General features: G+C 34.8%; 1 protein-coding gene across 17 annotated transcripts in view; it reads left to right on the forward strand.

Annotated features, from left to right (window-relative positions):
* The window catches only part of PDS5B (PDS5 cohesin associated factor B), a 187684-nt gene that overhangs the window by 126080 nt on the left and 37611 nt on the right, over positions 1-23993 (forward strand). For 8 of the 17 annotated variants that reach the window (XM_054528889.2, XM_054528891.2, XM_054528895.2 and 5 more), the window contains 3 exons: positions 15929-16052; positions 18558-18641; positions 18971-19129. In XM_054528889.2, the coding sequence (XP_054384864.1) occupies positions 15929-16052; positions 18558-18641; positions 18971-19129 (367 nt within the window). The remainder of the gene's footprint in view (positions 1-15928; positions 16053-18557; positions 18642-18970; positions 19130-23993) is intronic. The other 9 variants (XM_054528896.2, XM_009248551.4, XM_024231001.3 and 6 more) reach the window with 2 other exon arrangements.

Genomic DNA, 23993 nt, shown 5'->3' on the forward strand with positions numbered 1-23993 from the left:
AATGTACATGGAGCATTTTAAAATGTATTGCTTTAATATGGAACTGAAGTATTTAAAATATTTGATTTATATACTGAATATATTTCAGATACTTCTCATGAGGAGAATTAACTCAGCTGATACTGAATTCCTGCAGTGTGCACACACTGTTCTTGATGAAATAACTCATAATAATTTCTTCCAGGAGATAAACTATGTATGTAGATTTAATGTTTTAAATTATTAAATTGGGTGAGTTGATTTTGAGGAAAAATAATATAGTTAAGAGAATGTTGATTAAACTGTCTTCCCTTGAATTCATCAAAATAATTAGAAAGAACCTAAAGAAAAATGTATCTAAGTAAAGGTACCGCAAACTGGACAGAATTGGCACCAGATGTGCCATTAAGACCGTATTGAAAGTGAGAACACTGACAAGGGATATGTATTGGCAGTGTACTGTAAGTGTCCTATTATTTGCTAATTTAGAGGGAGGATATTGCTATATGGACACACTTTTAAGACAAAGAAAGAAAACCTGATTTTAGCTGTACTAGGACTAAAGGAGAGGCTTTGTGGTCATAGTATTTTTCTTTAGGTCAACCTGTTTACCAGGAAGAGCAAAGTTTAGTGATGAGGTAAGACTAAGGAAAATCATGAAGGAAATATCTTTTTACCGACTTTACGGGAACAGAAGAAAATTATACGCTTAACCCATTAAACAAAAAATGATGATGAGTTATGGGGTTCCATAACGATGAGTTATATGAGTTCCGTTGTGTCTCAGCTTGTCTCTCAGGAGTCTGACTCTCCTAAAAGTAGTTAGATGTGCCAAAACTGAGGATCCTGTCATAGCATGTGATGTACGCATAGCTCAAGTGACTGGTTCTTATCCTTGTAAGAGTTTTAACAAATTTGGAGATAAATTACACAGAGAAAAAGGACTTACTACCTTTAGTCCTAACTTTCATTCCTGTGCCACTTAGCCAGGTAATGAAGCAACTGTAGCCTGAGCTGGGAGCTTTGATGTTAATTTTTTAAAGAAGTGTTCAGTCATCCAGGAGATGCTAACTATACTTTTGTTTAAAGAGCAAAGCCAGAGAGAATTTTTCTTACTCAAAGGTGAATTAACAGAATACAGATAAGCAAGTTAACAAACACAAAACCTATGTAAATATCTTAGCATTCCAAAGTAACTGATAAGCAATATTTAAATAACTGTCTTAGACAGTTATTTAAGCTGCCAAGAAAGGTAAACAGCAAATGACATGAGAGAAAAAAGATAACAAAAATGAAGTAATACATGAAAAAGAGCTAAGGATATTGACTATAGAATGTAATTTAATATAAGTAGCAAGGAGCAGAATAAACAATGTGGAAGATGGAATCAGTAAGCTAGAGATTTGGCTTGAGGAAATCTGCATAGAATATGAAGAAATTGGAGAGAAAAAATGGAGTTAAAGGGAATGAATTGCAGATAGTGAAAAACCATAATTGACATCTTTGGAGAAGACAGTAGAATAATGTGAAATGGAAAATATTCAAGAGAATAATAATAAATTTGTTTTGAATGATTTAAAATATCAATCTGGAGATGAAGACTCATTTTTGGAAAATATACTGGTGCAGTTTGCTAAATTTTCAGGGATTGCAAAAGTGATTTCACAAATATCAAGAAAAACTAGTTATATTGGGGAACCTGCCCCAATAATCACGTAGGTTCTTTTCTATTTTTCCTAAGCTTCGGCTGGCTTGAGAAATAAAGGGACAGAGTACAAAAGAGAGAAATTTTAAAGCTGGGCGTCCAGGGGAGACATCACACGTTGGTAGGATCCGTGATGCCCCACAAGCCACAAAAACCAGCAGGTTTTTATTAGAGATTTTCAAAAGGGGAGGGAGTGTGTGAATAGGTGTGGGTGACAGACATCAAGTACTTAACAGGGTAACAGAATATCACAAGGCAAGTGGAGGCAGGGTGAGATCACAGGACCACAGGACCGAGGTGAAATTAAAATTGCTAATGAAGTTTCGGGCACCATTGTCATTGATAACATCTTATCAGGAGACAGAGTTTTGAGATCAACTGGTCTGACCAAAATTTATTAGGCGGGAATTTCCTCTTCCTAATAAGCCTAGGAGTGCTATGGGAGACTGGAGTCTATTTCATCTCTACAGCCTCAACCATAAGAGACAGGCGCACCTTGGGGGGCTGTTTATAAGCCTATACCTCCAGGCGCGTATTCTCTTTCTCAGGGATGTTCCATGCTGAGAAAAAGAATTCAGCGATATTTCTCCCATTTGCTTTTGAAAGAAGAGAAATACGGCTCTGTTATGCCTGGCTCACCGACGGTCAGAGTTTAAGGTTATCTCTCTTATTCCCTGAGCAATTGCTGTTATCCTGCTCTTTTTTCAAGGTGCCCACATTTCATATTGCTCAAACACACATGCTCAAACTACACAATTTGTGTAGTTAACGCAATTATCACATGGTCCTGAGGTGATACACATCCTCCTCTTCTGACAGGATTAAGAGATTAAAGTAAAGACAGGCATAGGAAATCACAAGGGTATTGATTGGGGAAGTGATAAGTGTCCATGAAATCTTTACAATTTATGTTTAGAGATTGCAGTAAAGACAGGCATAAGAAATTACAAGAGTATTAATTTGGGGAACTAATAAATGTCCATGAAATCTTTACAATCCACGTTCTTCTGCCATGGCTTCAGCTGGTCCCTCTGTTTGGGGTCCCTGACTTCCTGCAACATAGTTAGGTCAGTGCAGTGGAAAATAATGAAGCTGGCTGACTTCTTTTCAAACCACATACAATTTCTGAAGTTAATGGTTCAACAGCTGGAGAGTTCTGATGGAAAAAACAGTATAACTAAAGAATTTCCTAGGCAGCCCTAGCTATTTTTAAGTAGGGGCAAATGAAGGATATTCTTAAGTATACAGGACTCAGTAAATGTACCACCCCTTTTTTATCATGAGATTACCCTGTCTACATAGTTTTATGCTTTTCCGTCTGGAATTCAGTTTTGCTTATGCCCTCTAAATCTAGATTTTGTTTTCTTTTTGTTTGTATATCTCTGATTTGTCTTTGCCTATCATTTTACTCTAATTATTTAACTTTTAGATATGGCTATGTAAATGTATTTGAAAACCTGGATTTTTAAGAATGATGTAAATAAGTTCAAGACGAGGAAAGACAAAAACCTAACAGACTCTAGTTATAAAAAAAATTGAAACATTATTCGCTAATAAAAGCACCAGTGTAAGTTGTGTCTTGAGGGAGATATTTCAAATCTATAAGAAACCAGGAATTCTAATTCTTTTAATTGTTCAGAGTATAGAAAAGAAAGCACTCATTTTCTTTACAGCCAGGATAACTAACATGAATACTAAAACCTAGTAAAAGATATCCTCCCCACCGCCCCCAAAAAAACCCCAAGACAAATCTTACTAATATGTGATTTTTGTATAAGCAAGATACTAGCAAAAAGAGAATTTAAATAATAAAGCGAGAATATATTGTGGCCAAACATGGTTAATTTTAGGAGTATACAGAGAGGGTTGGTATAATATTAGTAAGCCTACTACTTATGTTTACAATTTATTATATAACTAGGGAAAAGGATATACAATAGATCATTTTTGATAGATGCCGAAAGGGCTTCTTCTTTTTTTTTTTTTTGAGACAGAGTCTCGCTCTGTCGCCCAGGCTGGAGGGCAGTGGCACGATCTCGGCTCACTGCAAGCTCCGCCTCCCGGGTTCACACCATTCTCCCGCCTCAGCCGCCCGAGTAGCTGGGACTACAGGCGCCCACCACCATGCCCGGCTAATTTTTTGTATTTTTAATAGAGACGGGGTTTCACTATGTTAGCCAGGATGCTCTCGATCTCGTGACCTCGTGATCCGCCCGCCTCGGCCTCCCAAAGTACTGGAATTAGGGGTGTGAGCCATCACGCCTGGCCAAAATATCAGTCTGTTTCTAATTAAATCTAATAAGATAGGAATCCGTACCTTCATAACATAATTAATCTCTCTCAAACCAATAGACAGCGTCATGTAAAACACCAGTAGCATTCCCAATAAAAGCAGGAACAAGATGAGATACCACACTATCTCTGCTATTGTTTAACATTGTTTTGGAAGCATTAGCTAGTGTAATTATGTAAGAATATAAAATAAGAAATACAAGTGTGGGAAAGGAAGAAGCTTTCATTTTTCTTGGAAAATCCAGGAGAATCAACCGAAAAACTACTCAAAATGGGGTAGCCAAAATGGGTATGTAAAAATCCAAAGTTTTCTGTATATAACCAACAATCATTTACATTGTTATGGGAGTAAACATCAGAAGACCTAGAAGTAAAGTATTCAAGAAATTTGCAATGCTGTAATAATGGTGGATGGGGGGATATAATACTTAACAAATACATTGGTCAGGAAAAGGTAGGTTACCTAGTAAATAATTAGCAAGCAGTTTTGAAAGGAAAATAGACTGCTTACTTTGATTTTACATATATTCCAGAAGAATCAAAGACAAATTATTGCATTAAATGTATAACATGGATTTGCTTTAAGTATATAACATGGATTAATCAAAGCACTAGTAACCAGTATATTTTTATAACTTCCTTGTTTGTAGAGGAAGGGACACTTATACCAAGTCATGAATGAAATATTGATGGGTTGGATTATCGTTATTATTACTATTATTATTTTGTTGAGATAGGGTCTTGCTCTGTTACCCAGACTGGAGTGCAGTGGCTCAATCATGGCTCACTGCAGCCTCAACTTCCTGGGCTCAATCAGTCCCCCGACCTCAGCCTCCCAAGTTGTTGTGTCTACAGTCTACAGGTGTCTATGCCACCATGCTTGTCTAAATTTTGTATTTTTTGTAGAGACAGGTTTTTGCCATGTTGCCCACGCTGGTCTTGATCTCCTGGGCTCAGGTGATCTGCCTAGCTTGGCCTCCCAAAGTGTTGGGATTACAGGCATGAGCCACCATGCCTGGCCTGGATTGTATTATTTTTAAAAAATTCATTTGTTGCAAAAAATATCTATGAGTATACCCCACTCCCTGCCCCACCGTGTATGGTATGGTTCTAGGTGTACAGTACAGTTCTAGGTGTCAAGGACATTGTAATAAAGAGGACAGGCTAAGTCTCTGCCCTTTTATTTTAGTGGGGGTGAGGAACCACTATTTAGATAAAAGCCAAAATCATGAAATAAGTTGGAAACACAAATGATATGCTGGAAAACTGTTTTCAGTATATATTAGTTAGAAAAGGTTAATACCTGCAATGTATAAAGACCCCCCCCCCCCTTTTTTTTTTCTTTTTGAGACAGGGTTTCACTCTGTCTCCCAGCTGTAGTGTAGTGGTTTGATCTCTTGGCTCACTGCAACCTCTGCTTCGCAGGTTCTAGCAATTTTTGTGCCTCAGCTACCCAAATAGCTGGGATTACAGGCATGTGCCACCACCCCTGGCAATTTTTTTTTGTTTGTGTTTTTAGTAGAGACCGGATTTCGCCATGTGGGCCGGGCTGGTCTCTATCTCCTGGCCTTAAGTGATCTGTCTGCCTTGGCCTCCCAAAGTGTTGGAATTACAGGTGTGAGCCACTGTGCCTGGCTGCAATGTATTAAAGATTCTTAATGAAGGAATAACAAATATAAATCTCATAGTAGAATACTAGCAAAGAGAATGAACAGGAAATTTATAAGCAGGAAGTCCTGTCAGCCTTCCAAATCATGAAAAGATGCTTATGTAATCAAGGAAATACAAATAAAAGCAATTATGTGATGCCACCAGTATTAGTTAGCATTCCAACAATGCTGTCTTGGTGGGAGTATAAAATGATGCTATGCTTCTAGGTTGGTAATGTGGTAATATATGCAAACTTAAAATGTGTATAGTTTTTGACTCTGCACTTTCAGGAACTTATCCCAGAGATAATTAGAAAAGATGTGCCCATAATCTGTCATATAGTTCAGGATTCAGTCAGAGAAACAAACTATACTAGGTATAAAGTCATGTACTGCATAATGGTGCGTTGGTTAACGATAGACCAGATGTATATGGTGGTCTTGTAAGATTATGATGGAGCTGCACTGCACAGGGGTACAACTTTTATCTTTTATACCATATTTTTTCAGTACCTTTTCTATGTTTAGATATACAAATGTTTACCACTGTGTTATAATTGCATATAGTATTCAGTACAGTAACACGTAGTACAAATTTGTAGTCTAGGAGCAATAGGTCATACCATATAGGTGTGAGTAGGCTATACTATCTAGGTTTATGTAAGTATACTCTATGATGTTCTCACAACAATGAAATCATCCAGTGATGCATTTCTCAGAGTGTATCCCTATTGTTAAGTGATGTATGACTGTATTTTAAACAAATTAATACAGATGTTTAAAGGACAAAAGAGAAAAATGTTGCATTGGTAATTCAGAGATACAAATTGGTGGAAGCAGCTACTACCTCTAGAGCTGGTGGGATAATTGGGAAGAAGTAATGTTAAGAGGTGGAGGAGCCCTGTCAGTATCACCCAACAGACTGCCAAAGTATGGCGTGGCCTGGCTGTTGCTGGGGAACAGTGAAACTACTGCTCAGAACGCCTTAAGAAGCTCTAGTGCCTTGTAGTGGAAGAAATTAATAGGAAACCAGCTCTTTGCAGATTTACAGCTTCAGGATCTCTGAGCAGATTATGAAAGGATAGGTTTAAAGCTCGGAGACAGTATGTAAACAGCCAGCACAGGGATATTCATGGTATTGTTGTTAAGGTGTTTTTAAAAATTTTTAAATCTAAAATGCTTATCAGTATGAGATTAGTTTTCGTATAGCCATACACTATACGTACACCAAGAGCTATGTGACTGTTAAAAAGAATAGTGCTTAGCAATATTTGACAAATGAGGTTCTACACACATTGTTAGTTGGAAAAAATGTTTCCAAATACTGTGTATTTTATATCCTTACTTATTAATGTCTGTATAATAATATGTCTAGAGAAATTTTAGGAGTGTTCACCAAAATGTTGAAAAACTCAGCATTTTTTCTTTAGGGTTTTCATGTATTTTTCAGTTTGAATGTATTTTTCATTTTCTATATTGGTATGATTGTTATCAAGGAAAAAACTTGAACTTGAAGGTAGAAAGTCAATTTAATGAGGGAATAAGAAATTCTTTTTAATAGGAAAAGCAGTCAGCATAGGTGGTTATTTTCGTTGACTTAGTACTGCAGAATTCTTAAAATTGTTTTTTCTTTATGTTCATTGTTTCAGTTTGTTTTCTTTTAAAATAACTGAGTATGTAAAACATTGGATGAGCTAAAAGTTTCACATAACTATCTTTAAAAATCTCAGCTAAAGTTGCTGCTAGTGTGAACAATAATTTTTCTCTTGATTATTGGGGAAAGAGATTATAGGTGTTTGTATTGTCAAATCTGATTTATGAGAAGATAGGTCTTATCTATGAAGTTTAGTTACTGAAGTAACCACAGAATAATAATCTTTTATTTCACAAAGAAACCACAAACCATAGACTAAAAGATTAGTGTTTTAGTTATACTAATTTTTTTCCACGTTTTATTATTGAAAATTTCAAACATATACAGAAGTAGGGAGAATACAAATCCCCAGGTATTCATCAACCAGCTTTAACAATGAATAAACTTACAACCAGCTTTATTTTTTCTGTGCCTCCACACACTCCCTTATTCCTCTTATATTTGAAGGCAAATCCCAGATACTGTCATTTCATCTATATATCTTTATCCCAAACACAGTTAACGCTAATAACTTAATGTCCAATTGGTTTTCTCAAAAAATGTGTTTTTGTTGTTGTTGTTGTTTGTGTCAGGGTCTTGGTCTGTTGCCCGGGCTGGAGTGCAGTAGTCAGATTGTAGCTCACTGCGGCCTTGAACTTCTGGGCTCAAGCGACCGTCCCACCTCAGCCTCTCAGTAGTTGGAACCACAGACACCACATCCAGCTAATTTTTTTTTTAAACTTTTTGTAGAGATGGAGTCTCTCATTATGTTGCCCAGACTGGTCTCAAATTCCTGGGCTCAAGCCACCCTTCCTCCTCAAAAATTGTTTGTTTGATTCAGGATGCAAGTAAGATTTATACATTGTGATTGGCTGCTGTGTCTTTTAAGTATCTTGTTTCTTGTGGGCTTTCTCTCTAGCTCTCACTCTGCTTGCAGTAGGAATCAGGTTGTTTCTCTTGAAGAGTTTCCCATAGACTGATTTTTGCTAATTTTACCCCTTAAACATAATTTGATAGGTTCTTCTTTGTTGTTGTTTGTTTTGATTTTTTGTGACAGGGTCTTGCTCTGTTGCCCAGGCTAGAGTGCAGTGGTGTGATCACAGCTCACTGCAGCCTCGACCTCCTGGTTCAAGCAGTCCTCCTACCCAGCCTCCCAAGTAACTGGGACCACAGGCACATGTCACCATGCCTGGCTAATTTTTATGTTGTTTTGTAGAGACGGAGTTTCACCTTGTTGCCCAGTCTGGTCTCGAATTCTTGGGCTCCAGCAATCTGTCCACGTCAGCCTCCCACAGTTCTGGGATTACAGGTGTGAGCCACTGTGCCTGGCCATATTTCTTTATTTTCTCTAAAATGATGATTGAATCCAGAGACCTCATTGGATTCTGGTTCAACTTTTTAATTTTTACAGGACTATTTTATAAGATTGGTATGCTTTCATGTCAGGAGGCTCATAATAGCTGGCCATCTCTCTATTTATGATGTTTGCAGCTGTTGATATTAGTAGTCAGTCTTGATATTCTTATTGTCATTCTCCTTCATTTCCTAGCTGAATACTTTTGTAAAAAGCAAATTCTTATCGATTCTTTGGTTTCCCAGTGTTATATTTGTTTAGGAAAGGCAGAATAAATGCTTGATTTTTTGAATGTTATTTAGTAGTATTCAAAATAAAGAGGACTAGTGTCCTCCAAAGGTGACCAGTTGAGTGTTGTTTTTAAAAAAATCATAGTGGATTTACACATATTTGTGTTTCAGTCAGTTATAGTGATCGCATGCATTGATGCCCAGATTATCCTGTGTATAATCTTGGAAGCCTCTTCAAGTTAGTCCCTGAGTCCTTTGGAACAATCCCAATAATCTCTGTAATTTCTTTGCTATCTTGTATGACAGGATATCCCAGGACCATCTTGTACTTGTGCTGCCCCGACCTGGAATTGGCCAGTTCTCCGAGGGGCTCTCATTCCTTTTAATGGGAATGGTATTAAGAAATCACAACATGAGTCCTGTGGGTACTAATTGCTAATGTATAAGTCATGATTCTATGATAATTCAGTAGACATAGCTTTTTTGAAAGATGAAATTCATGTTTGTTTATACAGATATTTCCAGTTCAAATTCAGGATTACATGGTTTTTACTGAACTTCAATTTTACATCTATATCTCTTTTTTCCCTCATGGCACAGGATAACAACACTATAATATTACATAATAACTCAATTGCTCTATCCCATAATACATCCATAGCAGTCTCATGATAGCAGTAGCAACACCAATATGATTCCTAAAAGTAGTCATTTACTTTTTTAGCTAGGTCTCTTTTTTATTTAGCATGTATCATATTAGAGATCTGCAGTCAAATTCCCATTTTAAAGTTATTTGGAATAATAATTCTTTGGGTGGTTATGCTAGCACATGGATACGTACCCTTGTTCATTTGTTTCATTCTTTTTGAGAGGTCACTCTTTTAAAATTTAATTTTGTTTTTTAATTATATGAAATGTTAAATGGCTTTAAATATATCTAAAGGAAGCAAGATAAATTTCAGGAAGTCCAGCATCTATTCCTCAATCCTCTAACCTATTCCTTTCTTCCCCATAGATAAACTTAAAAAAGAAAGAGCCCCCTTACGTGCCCATATCTGTCTGCATATGTATGCACATTTGATAAATGAATAAGATAAACTATATACACTTTTCTTCACCTTTTTTCTCTTTAATGGCATGCACTAGCAATTATCTCATTTAAATATACAGAGATCCCCATTTATTGTGTGGCTGTATCATAATTTATTTAGCCAGTTCATTATTTGTGGACATTGGGTTGTTTTCAGTATTACAGTCTTTCAGTGAATAGCTTTGTGTTTGCGCCTTTTGTGTTTTTTGACAGTTATCTTTGGGAGCAGTTCTTAGAAATAGAAGAGTAAATGCATGTACAATTTTGCTAGGTATTACTGTGTTCCCATCCATAATGGTTACACCACTTTGCATTCTCACTAGCAGTAGGTAAGAGTGTCTGCTTCCCCACAGCCTTGCCAATAGACAATGTTGTTACGAAATATGTCTCTTCCTAACTCTGGTCATCTTCCTTGTTCTGCAGGCTTTTGTGTCTGAGAATAGTGTAGCCATTTGTACTTTTCTTTGGTCCTAGTGTTTGTAAGGCATATATTTTTCCTTTTTTTTCTTTCCATTTTTAGTCTTCCTGGGACTTCATATTTATTTATTTATTTATTTATTTATTTTTGTTTATTTTATTTATTTATTTATTTTTTCTTTTATTGTTATTATTATTATTATTATTATTATTATACTTTAGGTTTTATGGTAGTGAGTTTCTTGGCCGGCCGTGGTGGCTCACACTTGTAAATCTCCGTGCTTTGAGAATATGAGGCGGGAGGGAGGATCACTTGAGCCCAGGAGTTTCAGGCTGCAGTGAGCTATGATTGTACCACTGCATTCCAGCCTGGGCAGTAGAGCAAGACCCTTAAAAAAAAAAAGTTTGTTTATTTATTTATTTTTAAATAAATGTCCTAGTTGTCTTCCTGTTGTTGTTTTTTGTTTCCTTGTTTGCTTTTATATTGGTTGTTTTGAATCCAATTTGACAAACTGTTTCAATGGGAGTGCTTAGAGCATTTACACTTACTGTAATTATTGATATGGTGGGGTTTAAAGCTACCATCTTGATAGTTTTCCTCTTCTATTTTCTTCTTTATGTCTGCTTTCCTTGAGATTAATCAAGTATTATGATTTTATCTTGACTATTGGTTTATCTACATCCAATAAAATTATACTAATGTGTAAAAACTTTACAGCACTATACTTCCATGCCCATTTCCTCCTGTCTTTTCAGTTTTGTTGTCTTATGTTTTGTTTTTCTATGTTATAAACTCCATAATATGTTCTTGATATTTTTACTCTAGTGTGTCTCGAATTAATAATGACAAATTTCTTTTACACACATAATAACCATTTCTGTCACTTTTCATTTGTTGGATATCTATCCATATTTTCGTCTGGTATCATTTTTCTTCTGGAAGAACTCTTTTTAATATTTCTTGTTGTATAGTTCTCTTTATAGTGAATTTTATAGTGAATTTTTTGGTCTGAAAAAGTCTTTATTTTTCTCTCATTTTTAAAAGATAATTTTGCTTGGAATAGAATTTTAGATTGACAGTGATTTTCATTTAGTGTTTAAAAGATGTCACTCCATTATCTTCTGGATTGCAGATTCTGATGAAAAGTGTTCTATCAATCCTTGTTCCTCTGTTTCTTGCACTGCTTTTAAGATTTTTCTATTTTTCACTAATTTTTAACCAAATGAATAATAGTATGCCTTGAAATGGTTTATCTTTTTTCTGCTTGAGGTTTATTGAGATTCTTGGATCTCTAAGTTTATTTTAATCAGATTTGGAAAAATATTGGCCATTATTATTTTGAATACTTTTTTTTTCTATTCTCTCCATCTGCCTTCTTGTTTTCTGGGGCTCCAATTACAAATATTTTTGACTACTTGATACTGTCTTATAGATCACAGCTGCTCTCTTACTATTTTTTTCTTGCCCTTTTTTCTCTCTCATTTTATTTTGATAGTTTCTATTGCTGTGTCTTCAAGTTCACTGATACTTTTCTCTTGCAGTGTATAATCTGCTTTTAATCCCATCAGTTTATTTTCCATTTCTATTGTATTTCTTATATTTAGTAATTCTATTTGTGTTCTTTTTATATTTTTATATCTATTTATATTTTTATATTTTATATTTTTCATTTCTAGCACTGTGTTCCTGATTGATTCTACCTTCTTGAGTCTATGTAGCATAGTGTTTTTTGTAACAGCTATTTTAATGTCTACCCTAATTCCATCACTTATGTCATTTTTGGGTCTATTTCTATTGAGTAATTTTTCCCCAGGTTGTATATTATAAGGGCTTTCTACTATGTCTAGTAGGAATGAGTAATTAACTGCCCTGTTTGTGTTGAGGAAATTTTTTGTCCTACTGCTTTCCACGGTCCTTTTCCTGGTCTCAGGTAGTTTTTCCTCCTAACACGAGTGAGGATCATTATCCAGCCAAAGACTCAGGGATAGCCTCTGCAGATTAGCAGAGCTCATGCTGCCTTTCCCTTTGTAACTCCTTCCTTTCAGTATTGTGCTCTAGAAATCAGAGCTTCCTTGGCCTCCCTGAACTCTCATCTTTATCTCCCTCAACCCAGGCTCTATTTGGGTCATTTGTACTACAGCCTAGAAACTATTTAATACTTCCATGCAGTAAGCTGGGCAGTAAAGCTCTTCTAGTTTGTTTCTTATTTATCAGGGATCACATTTCTCTGCTACCTGTTCCCTAGTGTCTGAAATCTTTAGCGTATTTATCTCTTCTGGGCATTTAAGGCAGGAGAGTAAATAGTCTTAGTTACACCATTGTAATCTGAAGCAGAAGTCCTCTTGTTACAGTTTTTTTTAAAAAAAAGTGTGAAGGTAAACAGTTTTTCATGCATTTTAGGGTAATTTATATGTCTTCTTTTTAAAAAAAATTAAACTTTGAGTTCTGAGATACATGTGCAGAACGTGGAGGTTTGTTACATAGGTATACATGTGCCATGATGGTTTGCTGCACCCATCAACCTGTCATCTAGGTTTTAAGCCCCACATGCATTAGGTATTTGTCCTAATGCTCTCCCTCCCCTTGCCCCCAACCCCACAACAGGCCCTGGTGTGTGATGTTCCCCTCCCTGTGTCCATGTGTTCTCATTGTTCAACTTCCACTTATGAGTGAGAACATGTGTTGTTTGGTTTTCTGTTCCTGTGTTAGTTTGCTGAGAATGATGGTTTCCAGCTTCATCCATGTCCCTAGAAAGGACATAAACTCATTCTTTTTTATGGTTGCATAGTATTCCATGGTGTATATGTGCCACATTTTCTTTATCCAGTCTATCAATGATGGGCATTTGGATTGGTTCCAAGTCTTTGCTATTGTGAATAGTGCTGCAATAAACATATGTGTGCATATGTCTTTATAGTAGAATGATTTATAATCCTTTGGGTATATACCTAGTAATGGGATTGCTGGGTCAAGTGGTATTTCTAGTTCCAGATCCTTGAGGAATCACCACATTGTCTTCCACAATGGTTGAATTAATTTATGCTCCCACCAACAGTGTAAAAACGTTCCTATTTCTCCACATCCTCTCCAGCATCTGTTGTTTCCTGACTTTTTAATGATCGCAATTCTAACTGATGTGAGATGGTATCTCCTTGTGGTTTTGATTTGCATTTCTCTAATGACCAGTGATGATGGGCTTTTTTTCATGTTTGTTGGCCATATAAATGTCTTCTTTTGAGAAGTGTCTGTTCATCTTCACCCAGTTTTTGATGGAGTTGTTTGTTTTTTTCTTGTAAATTCGTTTAAGTTTCTCGTAGATTCTGGATATTAGCCCTTTGTCAGATGAATAGAGTGCAGAAACTTTCTCCTGTTCTGTAGGTTACTGTTCACTCTGATGATAAGTTTCTTTTGCTGTGCAGAAGCTCTTTAGTTTAATTAGATCCCATTTGTCAATTTTGGCTTTTGTTGCCATTGCTTTTGGTGTTTTAGTTATGAAATCTTTGCCCGTGCCTATGTCCTGAGTGGTTTTACCTAGGTTTTCGTCTAAGGTTTTTATGGTTTTAGGTTTTCCATTTAAGTCTTTAATCCATCTTGAGTTAATTTTTGTATAAGGTGTAAGGAAGGGGTCAAGTTCAGTTTTCTGCATACAGCTAGCCAGTTTTCCCAGCAACCTTTATTAAATACAGAATCCTTTCCCCATTGCTTGTTTTTGTCAGGTTTGTCAAAGATCAGATGGTTGTAGATGTGTAATGTTATTTCTGTGGCCTCTGTTCTGTTCCATTGGTCTGTATATCTGTTTTGGTGCCAGTACCATGCTTTTTTGGTTACTGTAGCCTTGTAGTATAGTTTGAAGTGTAGCATGATGTCTCCAGCTTTGTTCTTTTTGCTTAGGATTGTCTTGGCTATATGGGCTCTTTTTTGGTTCCATATGAAATTTAAAGTAGTTTTTTCTAGTTTTGTGAAGAAAGTCAGTGGTGACTTGATGGGAATAGCATTGAATCTATAAATTATTTTGGGCAGTATGGCCATTTTCACGACATTGGTTCTTCCTATCCATGAGCATGGAATGTTGTTCCATTTGTTTGTGTCCTCTCTTATTTCGTTAAGCAGTGGTTTGTAGTTCTCCTTGAAGAGGTCCTTCTCATCCCTTGTAAGTTGTATTCCTAGGTATTTTATTTTCTTTGTAGCAATTGTGAATGGGAGCTCACTCATGATTCGGCTCTCTGTTTGTCTTTTATTGGTGTATAGGAATGCTTGTGATTTTTGCACATTGATTTTGTATCCTGAGACTTTGTTGAAATTGTTTCTCAGCTTAAGGAGTCTTTTGGCCGAGATGACAAGGTTTTCTAAATATACAATCGTGTTATCTGCAAACAGTGACTATTTGACTTCCTCTCTTCCTACTTTTGAATACCCTTTATTTCTTTCTCTTGCCTGATTGCCCTGGGCAGAACTTCCAATACTATGTTGAATAGGAGTGGTGAGAGAGGGCATCCTTGTCTTGTGCTGGTTTTCAAAGGGAATGCTTCCAGCTTTTGCCCATTCAGTATAATATTAAAGAATGTTTTACCTTTTTCTGTCTTGCCTGTTTTTTTGTGTTTTTGTTGGTCTCTTCATTCTCCATTTTTAGGCCTTTACATGTTAGGAATATATTTCTTTTAATTATACTTCACCTTTGGTATCTTTTGTGAGACTCTACTCTTAGTGTGATAAGCACTGGGTTGGTATCAGGCAATGAGGAAGATATGGAAGTTTCTTTTGCTTTGAGATGTTTGTATAATAGTTAAAGAGCTCCTTTATATGGTATTCATTTTAAATGTTTGAGTTATGAAATAATACGATGCATGAATGTTCTTCCAGGTGGCTATATGACTTACTCACTACCTTCCTCAGAACTCTGCTCACGTGTTTCTTTATCAGTGATATCTTCTGTTTAAAACTGTAATTCTCTTATACCTCCCTCTCTGTTTCCTATTTCTGTCCTCCATCTTTAAAAAATTTTTTCTCTGTAGCAGTTCTCACAGTTTAACATAACATTTATTTTGTTAATTTATCTTGTCCCTAAAATGCTAGTAGCATTAAGTTAAATATTAGAGCCTTTTAATAGTCCCTGGCATGTAATATTGCTTAATAAGCATTGTTTAATCAGATTTTCCTTTTTGTGGTTTGCTCTGGCACAAAATGAAAGGTGAATTGGAAGAGCCAGAGACTTGAGAAAGAAGAGACAGTGTCAGTTTCAAACTAAAGCAGAAGTTTAGCTGGAATGATAGCAGAAAGAATAAAAAGAGAAAGGCCTGTTGGGAGCGACATTAACAGGAGAGTGTGAGTCACCAGCCTTGTTAGTGTTTGCTATTGGTGAATAAAAAGTAAAAAACACCACATTTGTATTTGGATTACATTTTTAATATAAATATTTATAAAGCAAAATCATAGGCCTTTGAAAGTGAGTTTGAGTAAATCTTGGTGACTTTTTCTATCCTTGTAAATCATTACTTAAAAATACAAATATTAAAGTATCTATCAGAAGTCTTGTTGATTTTTCTGGTTTATTGTTTTTCTTTGATTTTTTTTTTAATAGAGCCTTGCTTCCTGTTTTACATCACAAATCTAAAAAAGGACCCCCCCGTCAAGCCAAATATGCCATTCATTGTATCCATGCGATATTTTCTAGTAAAGAGACCCAGTTTGCACAGATATTTGAGGTAATGAGAAAAAAATTTTCTTGTTTATTTCATATGTCATAGTTACAAAACAAATATTGATGATTTTATGGAATGTTCACATTTGGTGATGCATCATTTTGTAATATATTTTCAGAATTTGAGTCAGTAAAATCAACATTGATAAGTGTTAAAATATGAAAATATCTGAGTATTCAAATGTTTAATAACAGATTCAGAAATCAAGCATTGTATATTTTTGTACATTGGTTTATATATTTGTATTTGGAGACTATTTTTTGTTAACAGGTAACTACATATAAAATCATAGTTACAGATAGTAGGTAACAGATGATTATTCTTTCATTTATAGGATCAAAAAATTTGAATTCTGTTTGAGAAACTATTGAAGTGTAAGGTTTTGTAAATCAGTACTAATTGTTGATATAAAGTAAGTTTATAGTTTTATGACTGACCTAATTTTGTGTCAGATATAAAGTGTCTTTTCAATATATATTTTATATTATTTTATCCACATTCTAAATAACTTTTACCCAGGCATTGCAATTTTATTGCTGCCTATTGTAATTAGAACCTAACACTAACACTATTAGTGCAAATAAAAGCTAAGCAGAAAATTCATAAAATCCTATTTTGTAATTTTAGTTCAAGAGCCTTGAGTAAAGTCAAAACAATTTAGAAATTATTCTGATGCTCCTTGACATAAGTACTTGGACTTAATATCTTTGTTTTAGAAACTTGGTACTTTTGTCATATTTTCATGTATTATGTTAAAGACCTGAAGGAGAAAGAAAAGTAGTTTATCCTCCAAACACCATCTTTCCTGTAGATAGCAGATAATTTAATTTTTGTGTATTTGGGGATGGCAGTATTTTCTGTAGTCTGTGTTTGTATATGAGAATGGCTTCAATAAATTGATGTTAATTTATAGGAAAGTTTTTTTTTTTTGGTTGCTCTCCTTTTCCCCTCAATGGTGATGAGAGAAACACTGATATAAGTTGAATTTCAGAGTAGTTTTGTTTTCATTTTGATGTTGTATCTGCTGTTTTATCTTTACAAGAACCTCTGTAGTCCTCCTTCTATGTAGCATTTGGTTGGCTGGCTTCCTGAGAAAAGGTTTCTTAGAAATATCTGGCATTTTTGAGGTTCCACTAATCTAGGGCCTGGCCATTAATTTTGCTTTTTAGAAATGATTTTGTTATGGAAAATTATCAAACTTATAATCTAATTGAAAAAACTACACTACCATATTTTTGTTTATAATATGAACAATAGGCTGGCAAGATGTGCAATGGAAGTACTGAGGGAAGTCTTCAAGAATAGCAAGAAGTAAACTCATTTAAATATATTTTTGACTAAATGAAGCCTCATATTGCCCTAATTTGTTGGGAAAGAACAGTTTTGTATTGGCCTTTCAAGCCTACAATTCTTGGTGTTCAGTGTGGGAGAGTAGAGCACCAGTTTTTCATTAAAATGTGGCATTGAAATATCTAATAGAAAATATATTCACTTGTTTCAACATCAGAAGGATGCAAAAAAGAATATACAGTGAAACGTTCCCCCACCCGTGTATTCCCAGCCACTTAGTTTCCTTTCCCAGAGGCAGAGCCATTGTTACTAGTTTCTAAACGTACTTTTCCAGAGATATTTCATTCATATACAAGTAAGGGCATATAAATATGGACATGCACACATCCATGCACACACACACACATATTTTGTTTCCCTCTCCTCTCCTTATGCCAATGGCATATTTTAGTCACCCTTCTGATTTCAAAAATTAAAACACACACACACACACAATTTTGTTTTCTTTTTTTTTTCTGAGATAGAGTCTTGCTCTGTCATCCAGGCTGGAGTGCAGTGGCGTGATCTCTGCTCACTACAACCTCCACCTTTCTTGTTCAAGCGATTTTCCTGGCTTAGCTTCCTGAGTAGCTGGGACTACAGGCGTATGTCCCAAGCCTGGCTAATTTTTGTATTTTTAGTGGAGATGGGGGTTCCACCATGTTGGCCTGGCTGGTCTCGAACTCCTGACCTTAGGTAGTCTGCCTGCCTTGGCCTCCCAAAGTGCTGGGATTACAGATGTAATCTGTAATTGTTAATGCCCGGCCTTAACAATTTATTTCTGATACCATTTTATATGAGCATTTGAAGAGCTTGTTCATTCTTTTATCATGGTAAAATGCATATTAATGGTTGGATTTCCTATCAGAATAACAAAAATCATTTTATTTGTTATGGTATTTAATATTTGATGCTATAATGAAGATCCCCAAATTCAAGTGACTAGATGTAGTAAAAGCTTATTTCTTGCTTCTGAAAAGTCTAGTGGGTGTTTGAATGACTCTCTAATTAGTGGCTTAGGGACACAGTCTCATTCTGATTAGTGACTTCTCTTTAAATCCTACTGGATCCTTGGCCTCAAGCCAGCCAGTGAGTAGAGCCTGTGGAGAAGACATACTGCTCATACCTATCTCAGTGCATATGTGGCATACTTCATTTTACTCCCACTCTCTTGACCAGAACTCATTCATATATCCTCACTTAACTGCACAGGAAGCTGCAAGTGGAGTCATCCTTATGTCCAGGAAGTTGAAGTGGATATTGGTGAGCCCTAGCAGTCTCTAACACATTCATGTATATGGTCATAAACTATATGCTATGAAGTCTGTGTCGAAATGTTTCTTTACCCTACCTCTAAACTGAATTGGGCAAAACTGAAAATGTTTGAACCTGATGCCTTCTGGACGTAGATAACCTATAGAAGTCTAAATGTAATCTTGAGTTACTACTTATACTATGTATATTTATTGAAATTTTTGTAGTTTTTATAATTTGAATTACAAAATAAATTTTGTAATTTGAAAATGAAATATGTAAACAGTTTATTTGCATATGTGTAGAGTTGAAATATATTTTCCTCCCCTCATTTGCAGCCTCTGCATAAGAGCCTAGATCCAAGCAACCTGGAACATCTCATAACACCATTGGTTACTATTGGTCATATTGCTCTCCTTGCACCTGATCAATTTGCTGCTCCTTTGAAATCTTTGGTAGCTACTTTCATTGTGAAAGATCTTCTCATGAATGATCGGGTAATTTATATTTTTTAGATTCATGTTCTTTGTAATGTTAACTTTTGAAATTTTATCCAACAAGGAAAGAAGTGAAATTGTATCAATAATACTTCCATTCGACTGCCTTGATTTTAGGTTTTCCTATTTAAAAAAAATAAGCCTTGTCTCCATTATAAGCAAAAGCACCTTGAAACATCTTTTCAGTTGAGAATAGGCATATGACCTCAAATATATTCCTTGATAAATATAAAATATAACCTGATGCTATCTATTTCAGATTTACAGGGGTTTAATTTTTGACAGGACATCTATTTTAAAAAATATGCAGATTGGTAAACCAGCTCATAGTATGGTTGTCATGATTATAGTTTTACCTTTTTCTATATAAACTTGTTCTTTTCCCTACATTGGGAGAGAACAAAAAAACATTGGGAGAGGAAATAATGATTTTGTTAGTCTCCAGTTATTTTGTATCTGCTGTGACAGCACTGTACTAGGTTCTCTGGAGAATTAAAAGAAACATGAGATAAAGTTTTTCCTCCAAAAAGTAAACATAATGTAAGTAGTGATATCTGCGTTAATCTGCCACCTGATTTTTTATTTTCAGTTTGTCCTGTCAGTTGTGTATTTTTCTCTTTTCTTATTTTTGATTAAATATTTTTATTTCATTTTACCAGTCTGTTTTACATTTTGCTATTATTTTAGTAGTTTTCCTAGAAATTACAACATGGACTTTTGACTTATTAAAGGCCAGTGTCAATTGGTCTGCTTTGAACTTTCAGTATAGCACAAGGAACCTCAAAATACTTTAATCCCTTTTATTCCTTGGTGCTTTTTTGTGCTCTTGTTCACCCAGTTCTATTACTACTATTTTATGCAGTTAATGTTTATTTAGATTTGCCAACATAGTTTCTCCTTTTGTTTTTCATTCCTTTCTATGTAATAATTTTCTTTCTATCTAAAGAACTACTTTAGTACTGTCTTTTTTTAGTTTGGATTTCCACTAATGAATTTTCTCACTTTTTGTTTGTCTGGAAACATCTTTATTTTACCTTAATTTTTTAAAGGATGCTTTCTTTGGGTTAAGAATTCTAGACTGGTGTATTTTCCCCCATCAATGATTTCAATATATTATTCTATTTTCCATTTTCTTTTTTCTTGAAGTTTATTGACAGTCTTGTTCCTCTGAAGGTTTTCTGTCTTTTTGCTGTGAATGTTTTTGTCTTTTCTATTTTCCATTGGTTTCCAGTTTTACTATGATGTGTGTGGGTATGCTTTCCTTTATAGTTATCGTACTTGGGGCTTATAGCTCTTCTTGTATATATAGCTTAAAGTCTTTTACAAATTTTAAATAATTTTTAGGCATTATCTTTACATATACGATTTCTGTTCATATTCTCTTTCCTTTCTTACTGCAATTCTATTAACACACTTTAAACGTACATTTTTTTTTTTTTTGCTGTGACCTAGCTGCGTGACACACTTTTTCTGTACTTTTCTGCCAGCCTCCTCATGCTTCAGTTTTTGTTTTTTTTCTGACCTATCTTTGAGTTCACTCTCTTCAGTTTTGTCTAATCGTATGTAAAGCTCATGCTTTGAATTCTTAATTTCACATATATACACACTTCAATTCTGTAATTGTATAGTTTTTAAACATAGCTCTTTGTTTTGCTGCAGAATTTGCTTGTCATTAAATCCTTGAAAAATCTTAATTATGTGAAGTTTGTATCTGTTAGGCTTATCATCTTGATCTCTTGTAACTTTTGTCTATTTTTTTCTCAAATTTTTGGTCAAATCTTATCTTGTACATATATTGCTTTTGATTGAGTGATAGACTTTTTGTATGAAAAGTTGTTGAGATAATGTGAGGCTTCAGATGAGTTTATATTCTTCCAGAGTTTTACTTTTGTTTCTATCAGGCAGTTAAGCTATCGTCAGATCACTTCCATCCAACGAAAATGGAAGTTTGGCTTCAGTTTTTGACAAGCTTATTATTTTTTTCTGGTCACCTTATGTCTAGAATATATTTGTCTGGAATCCACCCAGAAGTCCAGGTTGTTTAACAAGGCCTTTACTTTTTAATGGGCTCAGGATTCTTAATCTTGTTCTTCTAGCTCTGTGACAGGAAAGCTTTGCTCAACTTCTCATCCCCCTTTCTTTCACTTTCAGAATCATTAATCGTCTATGTGAAAAAACTAATCTCAGTGCCAGACTCAAATCTTTGCTTTCCCTCCTCATCTGAAACTTTGCCCTGCAAATTCTCACTGCTTTGGTATCTGTCTTTTCCCTTCAAACTGATTTTTAAAAAATATTTTGTTTAGCCTTTCCGTTTGTTTCAGTTTGAAAATTGGTTCAAAACAACCTAGTCACATCTTGTCAGAAACAGAACTGCTTACCATTTTTTAATCCATTGATTTGTCTTGTTTTATTATGTATTTGATATGTACAAAGGAATATATGTAACATTTATATAACATGTTTCATAATACTATGAACTCTTAGTTCCTTAGAGTTCTTAGGATTTTATTACTCTTCAATCCTTTCTACTTCCTCCTTGTCCCTAATATCTACTCTCTTGAATCTTGGGTTAATCTGTAACAGCAACAAAATTTACCACATACTTGTTTAGTTTTGCTTGTTCTTGAGGTTTCTAAGAATTATATCATACCCTGTATAGTCTTGGAGGATTTGCTTTTATCACTCCACATTTGTTTCTAAGAATAATCTTCGTTACTAAATCTAACTGTGGTTCATTCATTTGTTACTCTATAATTTCACTGTGGAAAATATCTCATAATTTATTTATTCTTCTGGTAGATTGCGGAATATTTCCATTTCTTTACTCTTTTGGACAGTGCTGCTATGAATGTTTCTATTGAAGCCCCCTGCTACATATCAGCAAGAATTTCTCTAGGTTTTATTCCTATGAGTGAAGTTGATGAATCACAGTATATAGACATATATAACTTTTCACTTTTTAAAGTCTTTTTTATAATGTTTATTAAAACTTATTTTTCTATTAAGAAATCTGACAATAATGTTATACACTGTTGGGAGAAAATACCTAATAGATACAGTATCTCATTGTAGCTCATTATAGTCCCAATATGCATTTCTGTGGTTACTAATTAAGTTTGTGTGTCTAGTCACCATTCATGTTGCCTACTTTCTGAAATTCCGTTTTGATGTATTTTACCTTTTATTCCCCTTGGTGTTTTTTTCACATAGGTAATCTTTACCTACATTAATCTTTTATGTGGTACATGTTATAGTATCATCATGAAGTGTGTAAAACCTTATTTATGTGTGTCATTTCACTCCTTTATTCTGTCCTTTGATCCTTTGAACAAAAGTTATTCCTCTTTTTTTCTTTTTGAGATGGAGTCTCACTCTGTCACCCACGCTGGAGTGCAGTGGCGCCATCTTGGCTCCCTGCAACCTCTACTTCCCACATTCAAGCCATTCGCCTGCCTCAGCCTCCCGAGTAGCTGGGACTACAGGCGCCCACCACCATGTCCGCCTAGTTTTTGTATTTTTAGTAGAGATGGGGTTTCACCATGTTAGCCAGGCTGGTCTCCAACTCCTGAACTCACGTGATCCACCCAGTTCAGCCTCCCAAAGTGCTGGGATTACAGGCGTGAGCCACTGCGCGCCCGGCCTGAACAAAAGTTATTACTTTTAATGTAGCTGTATTTATCATTATTCTTTTGTAGTTAATACTTTTTACATCTTATTTAAGAAATCTTTTCCTACTCTAATGTCATGAAAATAGCCTCCCATATGTTCTTCTAAAAGTTTGAAGGTTTTCTTTTTTTACACACACAAAAATCAATCCATCTGGAATTGATTTACTTTTTTTTTTTGTATGCTGTGATATAAGGATTTCATTTTTGCTGCATGTTAGGGTTACCAAATTTCCCAGCACTGTTTATTAAATATCTTACCATCTCCTGGTAATCTGCAGTGCTACCACTCATGTCTCCTATAGAGCCTCTGTTCTTTTCCACTGATGTGTTTGCCCATCCACAAGATGTCTTTCCTTAATGTTTTATAGTTTTCTCTAAAAAGAAAAATTTTAAATTTCTCTCACACAACTTATGTTAGGCACTAAATAAAGTTTTTAAGATTACGTTTTATGTTTATGATTGATAAGGTGAATTATTTGGTAGTTCTGATTTTATATCCATCTTTCTTGCTAAATTCTAATTATGTCAATTATAAAGAATGCCAGCTTTGATTATTTTCTAATGCTTGCATATTTTATTTCTGTATATTTACTTCCATTTAGGTATTTATCCTTTTTCATCTTAACTTACCAGTTTTTGAAAGAGATATATTCACATCTTCTGCGTGATGAAGTTTTCAATCTTCTGATTTTAATCATGTTTGTTCTGGTTTATTTTGATGTTATTCTGCTAGTTGCGTAAATGTTCATGAATTTTATATTTTATTTGGTGTTGTAAGATAAAATATATCAGTATCCCATTTAAGTCCATATCCTCTTCAGTGCTTTTCATCTTGACTGGTATATTTTTCCATCACATAATTTTCAGATTTCGTATGTCGTTTGTTTTTGTTGTATCTTTTGTGGCTTTATTATTTATAAATCTACCTGATAGTCTCTGTTGTTTCTGGTAGTATCTGGTAGTTTCTTATTTATGTAAGGTTTTTGTTTTCATTTTTCTTTGTATTTGTAATAGTTCATACTAATTTAGTTTTTTCTTGTGAATTAAATATTTTAGTGTTATCTTTGAGTAATTCTTTCAACATGGATTGTAATTTGGAAGCTTTCTGTCTTGAATTCTAGTGTTCATTCTTCAATACTGTTTTTTGGATATTAGAATTCTGTGTTTCAAGTCACTTGAAAATTCAGAGCATTGTT

This window comes from Pongo abelii, chromosome 14 (assembly GCF_028885655.2).
Source record: "Pongo abelii isolate AG06213 chromosome 14, NHGRI_mPonAbe1-v2.0_pri, whole genome shotgun sequence".
In the NCBI taxonomy this organism is placed as follows: Eukaryota; Metazoa; Chordata; class Mammalia; order Primates; family Hominidae; genus Pongo; species Pongo abelii.